General features: G+C 30.1%; 1 protein-coding gene across 1 annotated transcript in view; it reads left to right on the forward strand.

The window, feature by feature from the left end:
- LOC111613528 (transcription factor RFX3-like) overlaps nucleotides 1-20,375 on the forward strand; it is a 46,549-nt gene that overhangs the window by 12,153 nt on the left and 14,021 nt on the right. Inside the window, exons 5-8 of the mRNA XM_023354870.1 lie at nucleotides 1,043-1,224; nucleotides 5,314-5,430; nucleotides 9,829-10,030; nucleotides 18,651-18,739. Of these exons, the coding sequence (XP_023210638.1) occupies nucleotides 1,043-1,224; nucleotides 5,314-5,430; nucleotides 9,829-10,030; nucleotides 18,651-18,739 (590 nt within the window). The remainder of the gene's footprint in view (nucleotides 1-1,042; nucleotides 1,225-5,313; nucleotides 5,431-9,828; nucleotides 10,031-18,650; nucleotides 18,740-20,375) is intronic.

Genomic DNA, 20,375 nt, shown 5'->3' on the forward strand with positions numbered 1-20,375 from the left:
AGAACTGAAAAAATATCATATAAATGAGAAAAATTATAAAAGTGAAACAAGTTTTGAATTGCTTTTGTATTGAACATAATCATCACAAAAGTACAGCATGACAAAAATTAAAACAACAACTGAATTTGTACATGTACTTTTTAACAAAAAATTTTCAATTTGCTACATATATAATACATTTGAACAACATGTAAAAGGAAAAGTAAAACAGTGTGAAATTAACTCATATACTCTAAAAAAAAATTGATCAAATTTTGTTTGTTTCATGTTTTATCATGGACTTATCACATATTGTATGTGATATCAGTTGTCTCATTCCACCAAAACTCTGTGAAAGAATGAAGTCATTCTAAGGGTTAGCTCACACTGACAGCGAGTAGTGAAAATGAATGAGAAATGATTTTTATTCACTTAGCAAAATTGATTCACAGACAAAACACAGAAAGTGAACATTTTAAACATGTTGGTCTGGTGAAGTGATCTGTTAAATGGGAAAATTCATCACAAATGGTGCTGTGTTACACATTATCTATTCTGCTTTTTGCATTTACTGGCAATTCACTGTAAGTGTGGACTAAGCTGAAGTGCACACATTATTAAAAAAGAATGCAAAAGTGAATTTCTTATACATTATTCACTTTGAAATGGAAAAATTTAATAAGTGAGGAAAATGTGCTGTAGAGTACTAAAAAAATGTGACATATTGGAGTGAAATAGTGTAAATGAAAAACACATAACTGAAGTATTTTAAAATGGATAAAGTATGGGAAGAAAATATTTAACATATAATTGCAAAAATGTACAATTGAGAAATTTATAAACCAGGTTCAACTGTTGTAACAGGTACATAAATTTATTAAAGCAAAAAATGTTTGTGGAATATGTATTGGTTTTAATTATTGGAATATTTTTATTGTTTAGTGACAAATTAGCATTAATAAGAAAAATAAAAATTTAATTATAATTATTGTTTTCATTAAATATAATTTTTTATAATGTATCCTGTTCTTATTTCTTTTAAATAATTTATAACTCTTTATAGGTACAATGGTTAATTGATAATTATGAAACTGCAGAAGGTGTTAGTTTACCAAGAAGTACACTTTATAATCATTATTTAAGACATTGTTCAGAAAATAAACTGGAGCCTATTAATGCAGCTTCATTTGGAAAGTTAATTCGGTCTGTTTTTCTTGGTTTAAGAACTCGTCGTCTTGGAACAAGGTAATTTACGTTATTTCTAAATTTATTTTACTTAAAATTTTTTGAATTTCTAAAAAAATTTTTTTTAAATAATTTTTAATGTAGATATTAGTTAGCTTGCATTATAACTATATTTTTCTGATAAAACTACATATAATTTGTATTTGTAAATTAATTCTCACATAATTTTATACAATAGACAAAGTAAAAATATTTCAGGAAGTGTTATGAACCAGAATTAAATTTCAATTGCAGCAGATTTCTGTTTATTGTGGTTTTTGTGAATCTGAAGGTCTACCATCCAATGAGTACCTGGAAGGGGATTTCCAGAGTTGACTTCAGCTTGTAACTGGCCAACCTATCTGCTTTTCTGACCAAGCTGCAAATAGGGAAAGACCATATACCCCTCTCTCTCCAATATGCCTTCATTATATACTAGAAGAGGCTTTATTTCTTATTTTAATTTTAGAATGCTTAAATAAAAATGCTTTAAAACAGTATTTATTTTAAAATAATTTTTTTTAATTTATGATGTTGATTCCCAGCATGCTGTATGTAGTTTAAAATAACTATTAAAATATTAAATAAATACATGACTTTTGTAGAAACACATCTACCTTGTACAAAACAGAATTGGATGGGTTCCAAAAATTCTGTTAAATGTGTTAAAAAAAAAAAAAAAGATATTGTTCATAGGGAAAATGGAAGATTGGCTCACAACCTTAAAAATTAGAAAAAATAATATGATAAATCAATTAATATAATAGGACACTGTTTAAACAAAATATTTCAATATTAGTTAATAAATCAGAAGGACAATTGTAACTTATCAGCAAAATTGAATAAATTTGTCATTTGTACAAATTTTATTTTTTATTCAACTTTTTCAGTTAAATACCAAGATACCTCTAACTTTTAACACTAAATGGCATATGGAAACAATTCCATATTGAAAGACATTGGAAGGAACACAATTGTTTCCTAATTTCAAAGCTGTTTAAAATTTATTATTTGTTTTGAACTATGCTTTTTTGAGTATAGATTAGGGAATTCGATCCCGGTCCTTATTTCTAATCCCGGGATTTCGGGATTATACTTAGTCGATCCCGGGATTATTTCGGTATTGAGGGTTAATAAAAACTAAGAAAATCTTACAGAAATCAACAAATCAAAATTTAGACAAAAATCAACATATTTTACAGTATACACCTAGCTAATTTAATCACTCTAACTAATCAGACTCAGAGTCAGACTAACCAGACTTAAAATCACTCAGTCTTCATGTTAAATTTATTCTTTTTTAAGCATCACTGAGATCTCTTTAAACTCACATAAATTGAAAAAACCTTTATGTAACAAACTATGCAAATAAACGTTGAAAATTAACAAAAATCTCTCTTAACATCGACTAAATAGACTACTTTCATATAGCAACCTAGTAAGTAGGTAGTAAGATAAGTTTCTTAGCAAAAAGTATTTAAAAATAATATTAATCAGTCACATTTTTCTTAAATATAAAGAAAACTAATCTAATAGGAACATTCTAATTTGAATTGCGAAAATATGATCTGAGAAATAACAACGCATCCTGTGTCTCATCACCAAGTCTGCTTCTCAATTTGTTGCACATATATGCAGCTGCTGAGAAAACGCGTTTAGGTTTGATGGAAGTTGGAGGAATCGTTAGTAAATACTTATAAGCCCGTTCTAGTTATAGCTTCGAGGACACGGGGAGGTTGGAAGAAAACAGTCCGGTCGACACAGATCGGGATTGTAGGAGTAAAGGCTACAATCCCGATTGTTTCGATCATTGTAAGCATGCCTTTCTAAAAATAAACACGTTAATTTTGTAAATTCGGTCTCTGTGTGAGTCTCTCAGCATCCAGCAAACCACTACTCCCAAACGTAAAAAGACTTTCTCGCATCATCCTGACAGATCACGGGCAAGGCGGGGGTCGTAACCTTTTCACCTAAGGTCGACCCCCCTAAGCGAGAGGCGTCGGGTCTATATTAACCACACTGGCAAAACAAGATGGCTGACACATTGACAGGTAAAACGCACTGAGTAGTGCTCTCGACTGCGCCAGAAAATCGATTGGCGCCCGCGAAAATTCAAAAATACAAAAATGAAGTATATTACCAAGTAACCCAGTGAGAACTGCTTGCCTATCATTTTAGTTGAAAATACAAGAAGTTTTATTCCAAGCAAGCATCGCAAGCCCGCTAGGTTAATTTCTGCTGCTTGCTTGGAATAAAATTTCTTGTATTTTATATTAAAATGATAGGCAAGCAATTCTGTTAAAAGCACTGGCACTGAACGTTTCGCTTCATGCAGTCTATTTTGCAACTTTTTTAAAATGATGTCAATCCCGAAAATCTCGGGATTAGGAAAACTTAATCCCGAAAATTTTGGGACTGAAAAGTGGTCGGGATCCCGGGATCCCGATTTTCGAGATCCCGGGATCAAATCCTCTAGTATAGATAGATTGTTTAACATTCAGATGAGGTGTTCAGGACTGCAATCAGCTACAATTAGAACTTTAGTTTTAACTTGTTCCATTAACCTCCACAAGTTTTGAAGTGACAAAAAAACTAGTAAATTTTGGTCTTGTTGGCCTTGACTCTGTCTCTAACTCCTTTGCAGATCCAGTTTTGCAACCATTTTCACAAACTTTTCATCTTCATTCATATGCTCCAGTCTCTCAATCAGTTTCAGTTATGGAATGTTTGGAACATTAGCTTCATGGGAGATGTATCAAATTTCGTAATGGTCCAACTTGGAACTGTGTCATGAGCATAATGGGGGTGGTGACCATGTCTGGAAAGAGTAGTATTTTTTAGGATGGTTACCAGCCTTTTCTGAATGCATTTGTTGCCACATACTTTTGGATAACAGGGCAATGGAAGTCTGTAAACACCTTTTTGGAGTGATTGGCAGTCAAACCAGAAGCTTTGGTTTTTTATCAATGCATGGAATGTCATTTGAAGGATCCATATCTACAGAGTTCCTACTGAAATTTTTCAGTGACTTTCTCTGACCAACTTTGTACAAATTCCCTATGTATGGCACATTGACAAAGCAAAACAGCATTTGACGTACTATGCATATATACTTTGTTTCTCAAACATTTTAATTAGTTATTTTTTCTAATTAACAGTTATGTTTTTTATAATTGCAGAATTATTAAAATTAAAAATAAAATGTATTATTAAAATTCTGTTATTAATCCAAAATCATAAATCTATATGGCTTTGAAAAAAAAATCAATTATTTTTTATTATTCATTAACAAATTCTATATAGTCCATGTACAAAAGTGTATATTAAATTTATCTCTTAATAAATTTTCTGAACTTTAAAAAATATTAATATACTGGAAAAAAAATCAGAAATTGTTTTGTTACGCAATCAAAATTATTAAAATGAAAAATGATAAATAATACCATTTAAACTATTTATCATTTTGTGTACTTCATAAATTTTTGGAAAAATTTGTGTAAGCTTGGGAGAAATTTTGGGTCCTGAAAATATTCTGCACCCCTTTTCATAAGTTGTATTGCACTACTTCTTGCTGCCTGTAGACAGCTATACTTAATCAAGCATATTGTCAGCAAAAAGTCAACAAGACAGCCAAGGAAGCAAATTCCCTAACTTTTTGACAACTTTTAACAAATTTCCTGAATTCCATGACTTTTCCTGAACACTAATGAAAATCCCTGACTTTCCAGGTGTGTAGGAACCCTGTATCTAGCACTTCTTTGGTGAAATAGTGATACCCAATGCATTCACTTCCATCAGTTTTCAGTATAAAATCTACTAATTGCATTTATTTGGTTGAATTCATTTAATGCTTCCATTTTAAAAATGGAATGTTATTCATGTAAACTTCTTCAATAAATGAAATCAGGGACATTCTAGAAGGAATGTATGTTGTCCATGCACAATGCAATTATTCAAAATTAACAGAAAACACTTGAAATTTACATGGATTTTTAGGATACAAACCTATAAATCTATGTTGTATAAAACAAATCCATGTAAAAATAGAATTGGGTATAATTACAATTAGATTATTTTATGTCATTTTATAAGATTTTTTTTTTTTTTCAGAGGAAATTCAAAATATCATTATTATGGCATTAGAATCAAAGCTAGTTCAAACTTAAATCAGTTAAGTGAAGTAGGATCAGTTGCCTTAAGACAAAAGTCTATAAGTCCAATGAGAAGGTAAAAAAAATTTTTTTATTAGAAAATTTTGAAATAGTACAGTATTGATATTTTATATGTTTATTCTTAATATAAAAAATATTTGAAGTACATTGTACCAGGGATCATCACTAAAGTACCTCTATTGTCTAGAGAGATATTTAGCAATCCAAATACAATCTAATCTGATATGGTGACATTAAGATATTCAGAAGAAATTTCCATTAAAAAAATTAGTACCAAAACTTACCACTGTGACATTTTTGGTACTGCAAGCAACAAACATTGTACAAGACACTCATGCTATACAGAGACCTTAGTGGTGCAGGGGATACTGCTCAATGTGGTCTCCATTCTGAAAGTGTAAACCTGAAGGTAATGAAGTATGTTCAACAGCTGACTGTAATTGATCCTGTGTGATGCTTCTCAAATGCAGTGTGATACTGTCTTTCAAGGCTGCCAAATCTGCAACTTGTCCTCAATAAACAACACTTTTTAAATGTTCCCACAACCAAAATTCATACAGATTAAGGTCTGGAGAACAAGATAGCCAGGCAGTAGGAAATACAAAACTAATCACTGTTTTTAGTAAAATATTGCAAAAACTGTTGAATGTCTGATAATGTGGAGATGCTCCATCTTGCATGAAAGTGGCTGACTCAAGGAATTGAAGCCCAAACATCCCCAGATGGTAAGGATGGAAAGAAAGATGTCTGTAATGTCACCAGTTCTAATTTTTAAATTTTGTAATTTTAATTGGATATTTTTTGTTCTTTTTAAAGGACTTTTTAATTTTGATGGCCAATCAACCTACAAAGAAAGGTTGATTATCAAAAAAGTTTGTAGTCTGGAACACAAAGTGAATAAATGGTGGTTCCTTTTGGACAGACTCTGTCTTCAAATTTATTTTTATATAATAACATTGTAGTTTGACCAGTGGCGTAGCATGGGTGTCAGCCGCCCAGGGCAGAGGAAAATTTCGCCCCCCCTTATTTAGGTATCTCAATTTAAAACACTAAAATTCAGTTTTGTCACAGAACAAGCAATGAAAAATTCCATGCTAGTGCAGCGACCAGTTTAAAATAGCTCTATTGGATATTGGTGGTGTATATGAATACGAATGAATTATACAAGCAAAAAAAAGGGGGGTCAACAGGTTGCGCAGGATATCCTCAGATGAAATTACTAGTTCACCCAGATGGTGAGCAATTCCCGGACTGTCCGGCATGATGCAAATATAGATTAGAATGGTTCAAATTTTTACTTTTCAAATTTTATTATTATTATTTATTGTGAAATTTTGCCACCCCCACTACGCTATGCCAATGAGTTTGACTGACTTAAAATCAGAAAGAAAGTTTTTGTTTATAAGACAATAAAACAATTAATGACTTATTGACAGTAGTAGTAGTAAGTCAGTCAGTGTGAAAAATAACACCTTCCCCTCAAATTTTACACAAAGCAGATGTTAATTGGTATAAGCTGATATAATTTACAGCAAATTTCTTAAATTTAATATGTTTATTTTTGAATGTTTGAATCAAATAATAAAATATGCATTAAAAAAAAAACATTTTCAGAATTCTGTGAGTATTTTATATCATTAGAAAGAAGACAAAAATGTACAAATTAAACACATAACACATAAAACTGTCAGCATTTCATCAAAAACATGTAGGTTTTGATGTAATGCTGACATACATCAAAAACCTACATTTTACTGGTTTTAGAATAAAATCTCATTCATTTTTACATGACTTAACTCATTCATTTTTTTTTAATGCGCTCTCTAGAGAAGGATGTATAACCTCACTTAAACCAGCATGCTGGTTTTTCCATACAGAAATATCTGATTTCATGGTCTACCCCAGATAGACTGGTATGCCAGTCATTCTGTAAAACTATGGCAATAGGCATCAAAGCTATTTCTTTGCCAGAAAGCAAGACATTCAACAGTTGTATTGGTAGGTATAATGTCTAGGTATAAAAGTGGCCATATGTGATTTTTCATTGCTTGTATTGCCAAAAATGCCATAGTGGTGAGTTTTAGAACAAATTTTTTATGGAAATTTCTTCTGCACATTTTAAATGCCACCATACCAGATTAGGTTGCATTTGGATTGCTAAAATATCTGTATATATAGTATAGAATAGGGATACTTTAATTATCATCATCTGGTAATTTGATTGAAACAAATTAATAACCAGTTATTATAATTATATTTTAATTGCAGTGATCAAACCTATTTTATATAATTTTCTTTATATTTTCAACCTTTAATAATTTCTGTAACATTAAATTATTCTTATTAAATCATAAAATATTGAAAAATTTGATAATTAATTCTAAAAAATATGTTAGAATCATTTATTATTTTTAAGTTAAAATTTGTTGGAACTAGACAATATATTTACATTACATTATTTTTACAATATAACCTGAAAATGTATTTATTTATGACAATATGGATAAGCTATTGTAAGAATAATAATATTGATATTTGGACTTTGCCAGAAAAATTTCATTACTAATGAAAATAAAGATGAAAAGAAATTATAAATTAAATTATATATCAATGTAAATATTCTGATTAATTATAAAGAATTATTAAAAATAATATATTAACTCTAATTATTAATATTAGTGATTTCCACTTTTAAAACATAGTGGTGTCTCATATAGTCATATTTGGTATTTGAAGCTGAAAGAAACATAAACATGCATTTATTTGAAATTTCTCATAAAATTGGCTTTTATTTTGAAAAAAAAAAAAACTGAACAGAAGAAACAAAGCGAAAGCTGAGGTAGAATGGAAGACACTTCAAAAATAGGCATGGAACATCTTGAGCTCCTAGACCACTGGAGATTTAACCAATTAAATGTATAGAAGATTGAATTTTCACCCTTCAAAGTTAATTGATTTTTTATGACATGTTATAAAAAGTAAAGGATTGTTTGTTATTACTATTCTTACTTTCAGAGTAGCTTTATATTACAATTTTCACTATCAATATATTTCTTAAGATTTTTTTATATCTCATTTTCTCATTACAAGTCTGCTGTCTTTGCTGTTTGTTTTACAATGAGTTTTATTTGTACATTGACTTATACTGTATATTACTTGACCATTCCATCAGCATTGTAACTTTCATTACAGAGTTTATTACAGGTATTTTTTAATATAAACAAATGATTATAATTAATTTGATTAAAATGAAAAAACTTTGTTGATAGGAACTTCGCATCAGGATCTCATAAATCTATGAGCGAATGAGCAAAAAAGAAATAGATAAACCAAATTTTCAAGTTTGCTTCTTTTTTATATTTAATCAAAGTACAGTTGAACCTAATTAACATGAATAGTCACAATGTTCAAAAGTTGATCATATTACAAGTAATTTGCAAATCTTGTCGTCATTTTCATAAGATATAATATGTGCAGTTTGGTTTCACTAGAACTTATTGATATTAGCCAAAGAACTACATAAATGTTTAATTGCTATTTCTATTTCTTCATTTTTGCCATTCGCAATTTTTTTTTTAATTCTTTAATTATTGATAACATACTTTTCCCTATTCCATATTTTATTACCATTTCTGTTTTTTCTTAATTTGTCATTATCCACTTTAGGAAACAAATTAGAAATTTTGAACAAAGACAAACTTTGCTGAACTTTATAAGCACTGTAGTGATCATTTAACTTATGTACAGTAGCTGTCACAATGAGCCCTGCTAGGTAGTTTTAAGAAAAATTGTAAAGTATAATTTAGTTTTAAAAACAGTGAAATTTTCTGAAAAATAATTCAATGTTAAAAAGAATAGGGTGAAAGCAGTCACAGGATCTCATAAAATTAACCCAATTCATGACTTTTCACTCAGTCTAGCTACTTTAGTGCAACTGAATTTATTTCTGAAGTTGTTCTGTGGATGAAGAGGTTCATAGTTTAAAAGAACATAGATTGAATAGCTGTTTGGATGTTCAATAGATAAACAATAAATTTCAAAGTATTCTCACTCTTTATCCCATACCAATATACTTTAAACAATGCAAATACAAGATTGCCTTTATTAAATCTCCAGCTCTCATGATTGAGAAAATTAAAAAAAAAAAAAATTTTAATTTGCATTGAGAGATAGAATTTTCCTATGGGTATGATCATCAGTTCATTTCAAATGAAATTTTTATGTTAAACATGTGTTAAAAAAATGAAAAGTACTGTAATCCATATGGAATTTGATGGGAAATAGTTTACAATAAAAAGTAATTTGCACTGAGTGTTAATGAGGTTCAACTGTACATATAAATTTAGTGAGAAGTTTAAAAATAGTATTTGATGATAGTATTATTTAGAAATGATAAATTATAGTTTGTAAAAACTGATCAATAAATTTAATATAAGAAAATTAAAATTTTTAGGTGTAAACAGCATTCCATGAAGTCTGAACAGTTTGATAATTCTACAGATTCTAGGCAGCAGTCATATCAGCATTATTTAGGAGATTCATCAACAGTAATTCCAGTATTTCCAGAAATTGATGTTGGGAGTATTGTGCAAAAGGGAAGAATTAAAGAGGAGGAAATTCATAAATTCTTGTCATTATATAAAGAACATTATGAAGTAATTATCCATAATAACAATATATTTTATAATAATTCTTACACTATAAATTATAAAATAAGAAATGCTCTTTTTATTTTCAGTATATTTATTTTATAATAAATTTCAGTTTTCATGATTAATTTATATATGTAATTTTTTCTATCACATATTCGAAAATATAATTATGAAAATATAGTTGTAAGATCAATTACGTGAACAGTTAATTACATTTTTTTTTTTTAAATTAGAAATGGCAGTTTTAGAATTCAGACTATTAAATTGCCAACAAAGAAATTTAAATGATTTATTCTAATTTTCCGTTAAAGAAATTTCTTATCATTCAATATTCTATGTATATTTAATAGAATAATGATTTTCATATTTTTTATATAATAAAGTCAAAAACAATTAAAGTTTCAATAGTTATCATCTAAATATGGAACTACCGACTTGATTAATACATAGTCTCTGTGGAGTTTATGAATTTGTAAGTTAATATCCTGATATTCATATCTCATGACCAGTGGTGATATTCGAAATATTTAACAAAGGGTTCGCTAACCGAAAATTTTTCCTTAACAATTTTTTTTTTCGCTCAAATGGTGCATTAGCAACATTAGCATAAAAACAGACCTTAAGATACCCATATAAATAAAAAAGATGTGTTTGCGTCAGTTAAAATTTAACATTGTTTATGCCAGAACTATATTTTTTTTTATAAATAATAAAAAAGAGTGTTCAAAATGGTTTATTTTGTACATATTTTAATATTTTTCATTCAAAATACTTTATAAACATAAAAATTGGCTTTTTTTTAATCAGAAAAAGTCATACGGAAAGCAGTTAAACAAGAAAAACTTTTCTAAATCATTTATTTTATCGTTAGGTATTATTATAATAATAGACAGATGTCATCGTCTCTCGAAATACAATATCTTTCTTATTTCGCTGTTGATAGCCCGACACGTGTTCCGCAGCCATCTTGTATTTTCTCGCGCGCGTGGGATTGTGGGATCTCTCTTATGACTGGATCTAGTTTCGAGAACTCTCTCGAGTCGATCGCGATTGAACCTCGTTTTAGTCGAGATTGAAACGGTCGATGGAGGTTGCACTAGGCGAACAGGGTATAAGGCTCTAGTTTAGTAGTGTTACAGAGTATAATACGTATATTTTAATATATTTTTTAAAAGAAACAAAACCACTGAGAAATGTTGTGTGTGTTTAACAACGGGTTTGGAAAACTTTGAAAATGTTAACAACGGGTTCGGCCGAACCTGTGCAAACCCACTGAATATCACCACTGCTCATGACTGAAAAAACAGATATTTGTTGAATGCAACAATAAAAGCAATTCTTCTTAAACCTCTAAACAATATGTAGAGATTACAGAAATATTTTCTGATTTATAGCTGTAACGATATCACTGTATAGTTGTTGACTATAAAATTACTTTTTGTGTTTGAAAGTTATCTCCAGACTTCTTTCTTTTGTTTTGTTTTTTAGATTAACTTGTTCTTAATGATGTTAAGTTATAAAATTTTTCTGGTATAAAAATTTAAATGTTATAAATAATAAATGGCAAAACATACTCAGCAAATAATACACCACCAACTACACCTTAAGTTGCAGAGAAAATTTATTTAAACATAATCCTCAGGTTAAATGAGAAAAAATAATGGTGTTCTAAAAATAAAATCTGTTAATTTTGTATTTGAATTTATATAAGAATTACAACTATATATATGTATGTATACGTATATACATGTATAAATATAACATAAAATAATAATTCGATATAATATTATATATCATATATAAAATACCAAACATGTAAAAAACCACGGCATATGTTAGAAGTTCTTAAAAAGCTTTTTAACTAAATACTTCCATGCTGATGGTAGCACTTCTGCATCCCTTGCATTAATGCACATATCTTGTAGCTTGCCTTTATAAATTTCAATCTTTTCTGCGCTCATTGCTAAAGTCAGGGAGTGCAAGGACTTAACAATATCTGCTTCCTCCCATTTTACTATGGAGCCTTCAGCCTACCATCTGATACAATACTGTAGTGTTGGATCCCTTATTGACATTATATTTGTGCTCCTTCAGCCTGATTCCCAAATTTCTTGTAGTAACACCAATATAGTTTTTCTTGATTCCTAACTGTACGTTTTCATAAGGAATCCTGTACACTCCTGCTTTTCCTTCTTTATTAATGATGTCCTTGTCATTGCTTAATATCATATAGAGAAAAATACACAAAAAATCAAATTTTCTTTCCTTTCTGACTTACGGAGGGTAGATGACTTCCGAATTCTAAAACATTACATCAATAATTGGATGTATAGATGGAAACCCATGATGGAAAGTTGTCAGAATTTAATTTGTGTACTGAAAACCCTACTGAAGAGGCCTAATATTGTTGGTGAAATGAATTTGGGAGATGTACCAAAGTAATAAAATGTTCTTTCTCTGCAAAGTTGGTTTATTTTTACCTTTTTTTTAACTTTAATTTTATTTCATTATTGATATAATGTTTTAGAATTTGGAAGTTATCTACCTTCTGTAAGTCAGAAAGAAAAAAAATTTTTATTTTTTGTGTATTTTTCTACAATACAATTAAGTAAGAATTGAAAATTAATCTGACTTCATTGTTTTAAATAGTTATTTTTGATCATATAGAGGTTCGGAGCTTTTTTTAAAATCATTTTGTATTTTTTGCGGTCCGAAATGTCTTTCATTATGGCTTTTGTACTTTTATTGTATGTGAACTTTGTGATTTTTCCAACATCACCAAATGGAGTCTTTGCTGTGCCCATTTTGTAGCTTCTAATCATTCCTGTTATCATATCTGCTCTGTATCCTACAGTTCTGGCCACCTGCAATATTCTGTTGATCTCCTTCTGTCTATCAACTATACTACTAAAATATAGAAAGGCCCTTCTAATGAGAGCTTGGAACACAGCCAGTATATTGGTAAGAATCATTCGAGTGTAACGGGATGTAAAGCGGGTTATATGTTGGTTTGACATACACACTGGTGACCAAATGCCCTTCTTTGAATTCAATATTTATGTCTAAAAAATGTAACCTTGAGGAATCTTTCTGTTTAATTATTAACCTTACCAATAAACTCATTGATTTTTTGGTCATTCCTCCATAGTACAAAGACATCGTCTACATATCTTTTAAAATATACTATATCCTTCTTGAAATCACAAAGAACACTTTCTTCTAGTGTCCAGCTCACATAATATTCCTGATATCGGACTTCCCATTGGGACTCCTCTTTTTTGCCTTTATGGCTGGCCATTAAAGGTGAAACATGATTCATAACATACCAGACTAGCCAGCTGTACCACCTCATTAGTGTAATGAATCAAATCAGGTTCTTGTTGAGCGTGAATTCTAAAAGTGCTTCCATGCAGGATTTGATTTTAATAGGAGGATGTAAGCTTTCATAGTCCAATGCAGTCCCCACCTCATCGTCCATTAACACTAGATCTTGTATCTCTTTAACCACAACTCCAAGATCCTGTGCCACCAATACACTATTCTCCAGCTGAGAGGTGAGAAATTTATATAACTTTTGGTCCCCTGCACTTTTCTACTATAGGCCTTACTTCTTTACCTTCCTTGTGGGTTTTGGAAAACGCAAATAATCTCAGCATTCCAGGCCTTGGATTCCGATAATTTCTAAGGAAACACAGTAAGCCTTGTTCTTTCAAGTTTTTTTACCTTTCTCTCGATGTTCTTGATAATTTTTGTGTCAACCTGTTCGCACTCTGTTTTTTAATGTAATCTTCCAAAGCTTTGTTATAAGTTTGTCTTCTCATGATAACCATCTTGCTTTTGTCTGCCCTTGTTGCAACCAAATAATTTTTCCTCAGCCAACATTTAGTAAGTTTGATGTCTTTGTTTGTATTGTTTCCTTTTCTCCAACCTGCCTGGTCTTTAATGATGGTTTTACATCTTAAGTATTCTTTTTGTAATGAATAGAGCCAGGTGATCCGTCTTTCACTTTCTTGAATCGAGGTTTCCCAAGGTTCCAAATTTTCTGGGACAAAGTTAGGTCCTTGTTTCAGAACTCTTTGATCTTCATTGGGATGACACATAGCTCACTTTACATCCTGTCACACTCAATTGATCCTTACCAATATAAACTGGCTCTGTTCCAAGCTCTCATTAGAAGGGCCTTTCTATATTGTAGTAGTGTAGTTGATAGACATAAGGAGATCAACAGAATATTGCAGGTGGCCAGAACTCTAGGATACAGAGAAGATACAATAACAGGAATGATTAGAAGCTACAAAATGGGCACAACAAAGACTCATGTGGTAATGTTGGCAAAATCACAAAGTTCACATACAATAGAAGTATGAAAGCCACCATGAAAAATTTTGGACTGTAAAAAGTACAAAATGATATTGAAAAGAGCTCTGAACCTCTATATGTTATTAAGAAATGACAAGGACAGCATTAATAAAGAAGGAAAAGCAGGAGTGTACAGGATTCCTTACAAAAACATGCAGTTAGGAATCAAGAAAAACTATATTGGTGTTACTACAAGAAATTTGGGAATCAGGCTGAAGGAGCACAAATATAATGTCAATAAGGGATCCAACACCATAGTATTGTCTCAGATGGTGCAGGCTGAAGGCTCCATAGTAATATGGGAGGAAGCAGATATTGTTAAGTCCTTGCACTCACTGACTTTAGCAATGAACGCAGAAAAGATTGAAATTTATAAAGGCAAGCTACAAGATATGTGCATTAATGCAAGGGATGCAGAAGTGCTACCATCAGCATGGAAGTATTTAGTTAAAAAGCTTTTTAAGAACTCCTAACTTATGCCTTGGTTTTTTACATGTTTGGTATTTTATATATGATATATAATATTATATTTGATTATTATTTTATATTATATTTATACATGTATAGAACATAAAATAATAATCAGATATAATATTATATAACATAAAATAATTCTAAATATATCTATCTTCTAAATATATATATTTTGTTATAATTCTTCTGTTAATTTTGTATTTGAATTTATATATAGTAATACCTCAACTTACGTGATTTTCAAATCTCGTCGATTCGTCTTTTGTTTGAGTGCCATGCAACTCTCGATTACTCACTCCACCCACACTGTTGTTCAGATTACATGTTCGGACATGTCGTGTGGAATCGACACATAGCTACAATTTATTTTGTGTTATTTATTTCTGTGTTTGTTATATCTATGGAGACTTAAGAGACTTTATGTGGTGATTTCTTGTAACCGTGAACGAATCAAAAGACGAGATAAAATTAACAAGAACATTTATTAGCTTACATACATCCGACTTGGATTTTACAGAAAATGGGAAATTATACCCCGATTTACGCGAATTTGACTTACGCGGTTATCGCTCGGTCCCACCTATCGCATAAGTTCAGGGTATTACTGTATTTTATTTATTCTCATTTAACCTGAGTTAATGAAAATAAAGTCAGTTTAATTTTCTATTTCTATAAAGCATTTAATTTTTTTTATCATTGTTAAGGAACTTTCTGGAAGATACTGTGTTTTCTTGATTCTGACGTGACCTGATTTTCAACATGTGAAAACCCAAACAATTACTGGACTACATTGGTTACTTTTCCTTGATTATCTTTAATTAATTGTTAAATATTTTGTCACTAGAGGGAGGTGTTAGGTGCCATCTCTTATTAAATTTAATAATTTAGTATAATTATGGAAAAATAGCCCAATGTAATCCAGTAGTAGTTTGGTTTATATTAAGTTTTGAGACGTCTATATATTTGTAATATGTATATACCTTAAACAGTTAGCTTGCAAATGTAATGCACATCATATATCAAAAATGCAGCTGCAAAAAGTTAAAATGTTTTTTAAAAAATGCATTTATTACTGTTTAAGTACATTTTCATATTTACAGTGCTTTGTGATGTCCATATTTCTGAATGTATTCATTTATGACTTCATTATCAGATACAGAGGATCTGTGGATCAATACTATATGATCAATATTTTAGCAGTGAGATTTCATATTAGTTGGTACAAGCATGAAATTTACCAGATATGTAGTATCACATTTAAATATCTGTATACATGTTCTTTAGCATAGTGGATAACTCTGTGCTTAAACACAGCTTTACAGATTCATTTGCTGTAGTTCAAAAGACCATTTTAAAATCAAATCTGAAGTAATAGGAGGGATGGGTACCAACATTGTAATACATTGAAATTAAGTCAACTTTGTGCCTGATTCAATGTGCACATGAATTCTAATGTAAACCTGAATTTTTGAGACCAGAAAAGTTGAAAAAATGGTGTGCATTAGAATCAAGAAAATACAGTAAATTTTTTGAAAACTTTGGCATTAATCTTTTGAGGAACCATTAAAATTAAACACGCTCTATCCTAGAGATTGCATTACTGGTAAATCAGTTAAAATGCATCAATAAATTACCAGTAAAAAGTATATAAATTACTGGTACAATTTGATTAAAAAAAAAAAAAGTAGACATGTAATAATTTTTGGAAGCCAAATATTTATAGACATTTACATATATTTACATTTTTAATAGAAATATCAAATGTCTTTAATGTGTGTCTTGATGTGAACTACTTTTACCATTTAAATTATTAATTTATTTTACAGTTCTTTCAGTGTTTAAAATACCACATTACACTATGCTGGACAGTTTGGCAATTACTTTATTTACTTTTAATGTCTAGAGCACAATAATGATTTTAATTGACAAAATAGAACATGTATTTGAATGTGTGCACTGGTTTTTAATCACAACATGCCCCCCTATTACTCAGGCAGCAAAACTGTTACCTTTCAGAGTAGAACAAGGGAATTGAATTGGTGATTTCTTATTTGTTGACCTTTCTGTGAGTCAGGAACTGAACAATCAATACTGTACTAATTTTGGAATTGGAGTCAAGCAATCAATACTGTAGTAATTTTTGCAGAGTCAAAAATTAAAAACAGTAAAAATAAAAATTAAAAATACTAATAAAACAGTAATATTTTAAAAATCTACATATTTTACTGGTAGTAAAAAGAAGTCAGTAAATTTGTAACCCCTGCTCTTCTCACATCTGCTCTATCTATATATGACTGTAAAGAAAAATTTTAAATCACTACATTTCAATCTACTTATCTACCAGGGCTGTGGAGTCGTGTAAAAATCTACTGACTCTGACTTTTCCTTACCATCCGACTCTGATCAGGGGTGGACTAGTTACCGAAAGAGACCTGGAAATTCTGATGTCATTACGTGACCTCAGAATAAAAGATTTAATAAATAGAGCTCTAATAAAGATAGAACGTAGAAACTTCTTATTTCAAAGCTAAAAGACTCCTCTGAGTAATATATAAATATGTATTCAATAATTTTTACTTTTCCGGCTGTTATATATAACAGAGGATATATAACAAAGTGTAGCGCTCGGTCAAAAAATGACCTCTCCCAAATTTTTACATTTTTGGACTCAGAACACCTTGAAATTTTGAGTTAATTAAGCAAAAGATTCGAGGTTTTTTCTATATGTGTGGATGTTAGACAGTGTGGGGGGCATGATTTTGTTCACCCTGTTTGAAGCCTAATAATTTCTGTGGTCAAAGTGGTCAGAATTGGAGTTAGTTATTAAGCGTCAAAGTGGTTGAACTAAATCATGTCTCCATACACATTCTAACATCTTAGGCGAGAACATCTTAACGGGTTTTACTGTGCTATTATAAAATGGCAAAAAAGCTTTCTTTGAGGGTAGAGATGAGTTTTATTTTTTTTTTTTAAATTTTGAATGCTAATAACGAGTAAAATATTCATTAAGAGATATGACACATGACCCCTTTTATGTCTTCACCCTGTCGACTTTTAATTAAGAACCAAAATTTAATAGTATTAATGCCTCTTTATATGCAAGCTGCAGTGCCACATTTAGTTTCTTAAACTTTACCCATTCTGAGATATCGTTTAATATCTCAGAATAGAAAATAAAGAAATTAAACAAATTAGATGCCAACACACAAACAATTTTTCCCCTTTTATTGACTTTTTTGAGGGGTTTGGGAGGTCTCCAAATGTGTAGATTTGCAAAAAAAAACAACTTGGAGGGTCAAATTTGACATGATTACCATTTTTATATACATAACAAGTTGGTAAGTAAAAAGGAGTTGGAGTCGGCGGATTTTTTGACGACTCCAACTCCAGCTAAAACGCCAAAACTCCACAGCCCTGCTATCTACTGTAATTTCTTTCTTGAAGATTTTAAAAATACAAGTTGTCTATTCATGTAATACAAATAATACTTCATATTAAAATTTATATTATTGCAGATTATATTAAGTAATGGTACTATTGTATATACTTTATCTCAATTGTATATTATATAATTTTTTATCTCAACAATTTTAAAATATTTTGGGGTTTGTTAATACTGTAATATCCAACTTCAAAGGTTAGGTTAGACCCAAACAAATAAAAATATATTTCATATCCATGAAATATATTTTTATTTGTTTTATCTACAATTTTAGTGTTCTGTATTATTAAACTGTTTATTTTTGCACTTTATATATTTTGTATTAATGATAATACATATTATTTATAGGATATTTTAGATGCAGTTGTAAATCTCCAGTTTACAAGAATAGAGCACATTTGGCAGACATTTTGGCAAATGAATGATTATAAAGAAAGGTAAAAATATTGTAATTATAAGAGATTCCTGCTTTTTCACAATTGAAAGAATTAAAATATTGAAAAAATAATGCTATGATATTATTTTTAAATTATGAAATTTTTGCACATTGGAAAATATAATAGACTAGCAGACCCCACCACGCATTGTTGTGGCTCAAAATGTATCTAAACGTATAACACTTCCCCCGTGTGGGGGGGAATTTTTCGAAAAATTTCTTCTTAGTGTACATTCTCTTGGCATACCCTATTAAAACGCAATCAAAAACGCAAAAACCCGCATCTAAAATAGTATAATAGAAGCAGAGTTCTTTACGGTAAGCCTTAATCCTGTTCATCTCCCCCCAGTGGGGGGAATTTCGACATGTATATTATAAAAAACACGTGCGTATTCAAATCGTGTGAAAATTTCAAAGGAATTGGTAGGAACAAACGAACATTACATTTTTATTTATATAGATAGATAGATGATCATCTTTAGTTCATCCTCACAGAAAAGCAAACTTAGGGCGTCATACTTGTAGCGCCATCTGTTGGACATAAAAGCCTTAACCCTAGATGATATCTTTTAATTTATATGAATGTTTAACAAAAAATCTGCAGGTTTGATTAGTGGTAAACATTCCGGGGTCTAAAGATGCTACAGTTAAAATTTGGCAACGATTGGTTCAGTAGTTTTCATGGTTAGTGGTCATAAACAAAAAATATGTTGTCTCTTTATATAGTAGTATAGATTAAGTGGGACTTCAATCATTTAAAAGTTTTCCCTTTCTTAATAAGTAATAAAGGTCTATTTCACTTTTCAGCTATAATATATTTGAATCATATATACTTATCTTGCTGTGATATTTTTTGTCAATAACTTGTCCGATTACTGCAAAACCCAGCTTGTATATAAATGATTACAGTTTGGTGGCATTGTATATAAATGATTACAGTTTGGTGGCATTATCTGATATGCAATTAACCCATGAGTGCCTTAAAACTGCTACCCCAGTATACGTGTTATTTGGAGGTCTGAATGTCAGACATGCCTGTACAACATAATCAAAAACATTAAACACAGCTGATGGAATTTGTGAAAGGGTGAATTATTAGGCTGAGGAAAGTAGGATGACCTGAACTGTTTACTGTCTGGGCTATTCTGAGGCTCTAGTTTGCTATGTGAGTTGTCAAACAATGTTTGGTGATGTCACAGTTGACTCAACTCACTATTATATTAATAAGTTGAAGTCAAACATCAAACTAGATTGCAAATCAACTCTGTGACAGGGACAGTTACACAACTTTAACCTGGAATCAGCAACTTTATAAATAAGTTCTGCATTTATTTAGCTAACAGGAAAGCCTGATACAAACTGAAGGAGTTGCAAATTGAGTTGTTTAGTAATATGGCAGAGTAGCTAGTAATGGGGATGCAGCTCAAACTAACAATTAATTTGAGTAAAATTACTTTTCAAATATTTTCAAAAAAAACTTAACAATAGTTACTTATAAAAACTACATATAAAATAATAATTACAATTAGAGCAATTTATAACTAGCACATTAATCAGTTATTACCTTAGCATTTATATACAGAAATAATGGAAGCATACATAAAAATACAGAGGGAAACATATTTTAAATTATTCTA

This window comes from Centruroides sculpturatus, unplaced genomic scaffold (genome assembly GCF_000671375.1).
Source record: "Centruroides sculpturatus isolate CEXI.00-Female unplaced genomic scaffold, Cexi_2.0 scaffold1690, whole genome shotgun sequence".
Lineage (NCBI taxonomy): Eukaryota > Metazoa > Arthropoda > Arachnida > Scorpiones > Buthidae > Centruroides > Centruroides sculpturatus.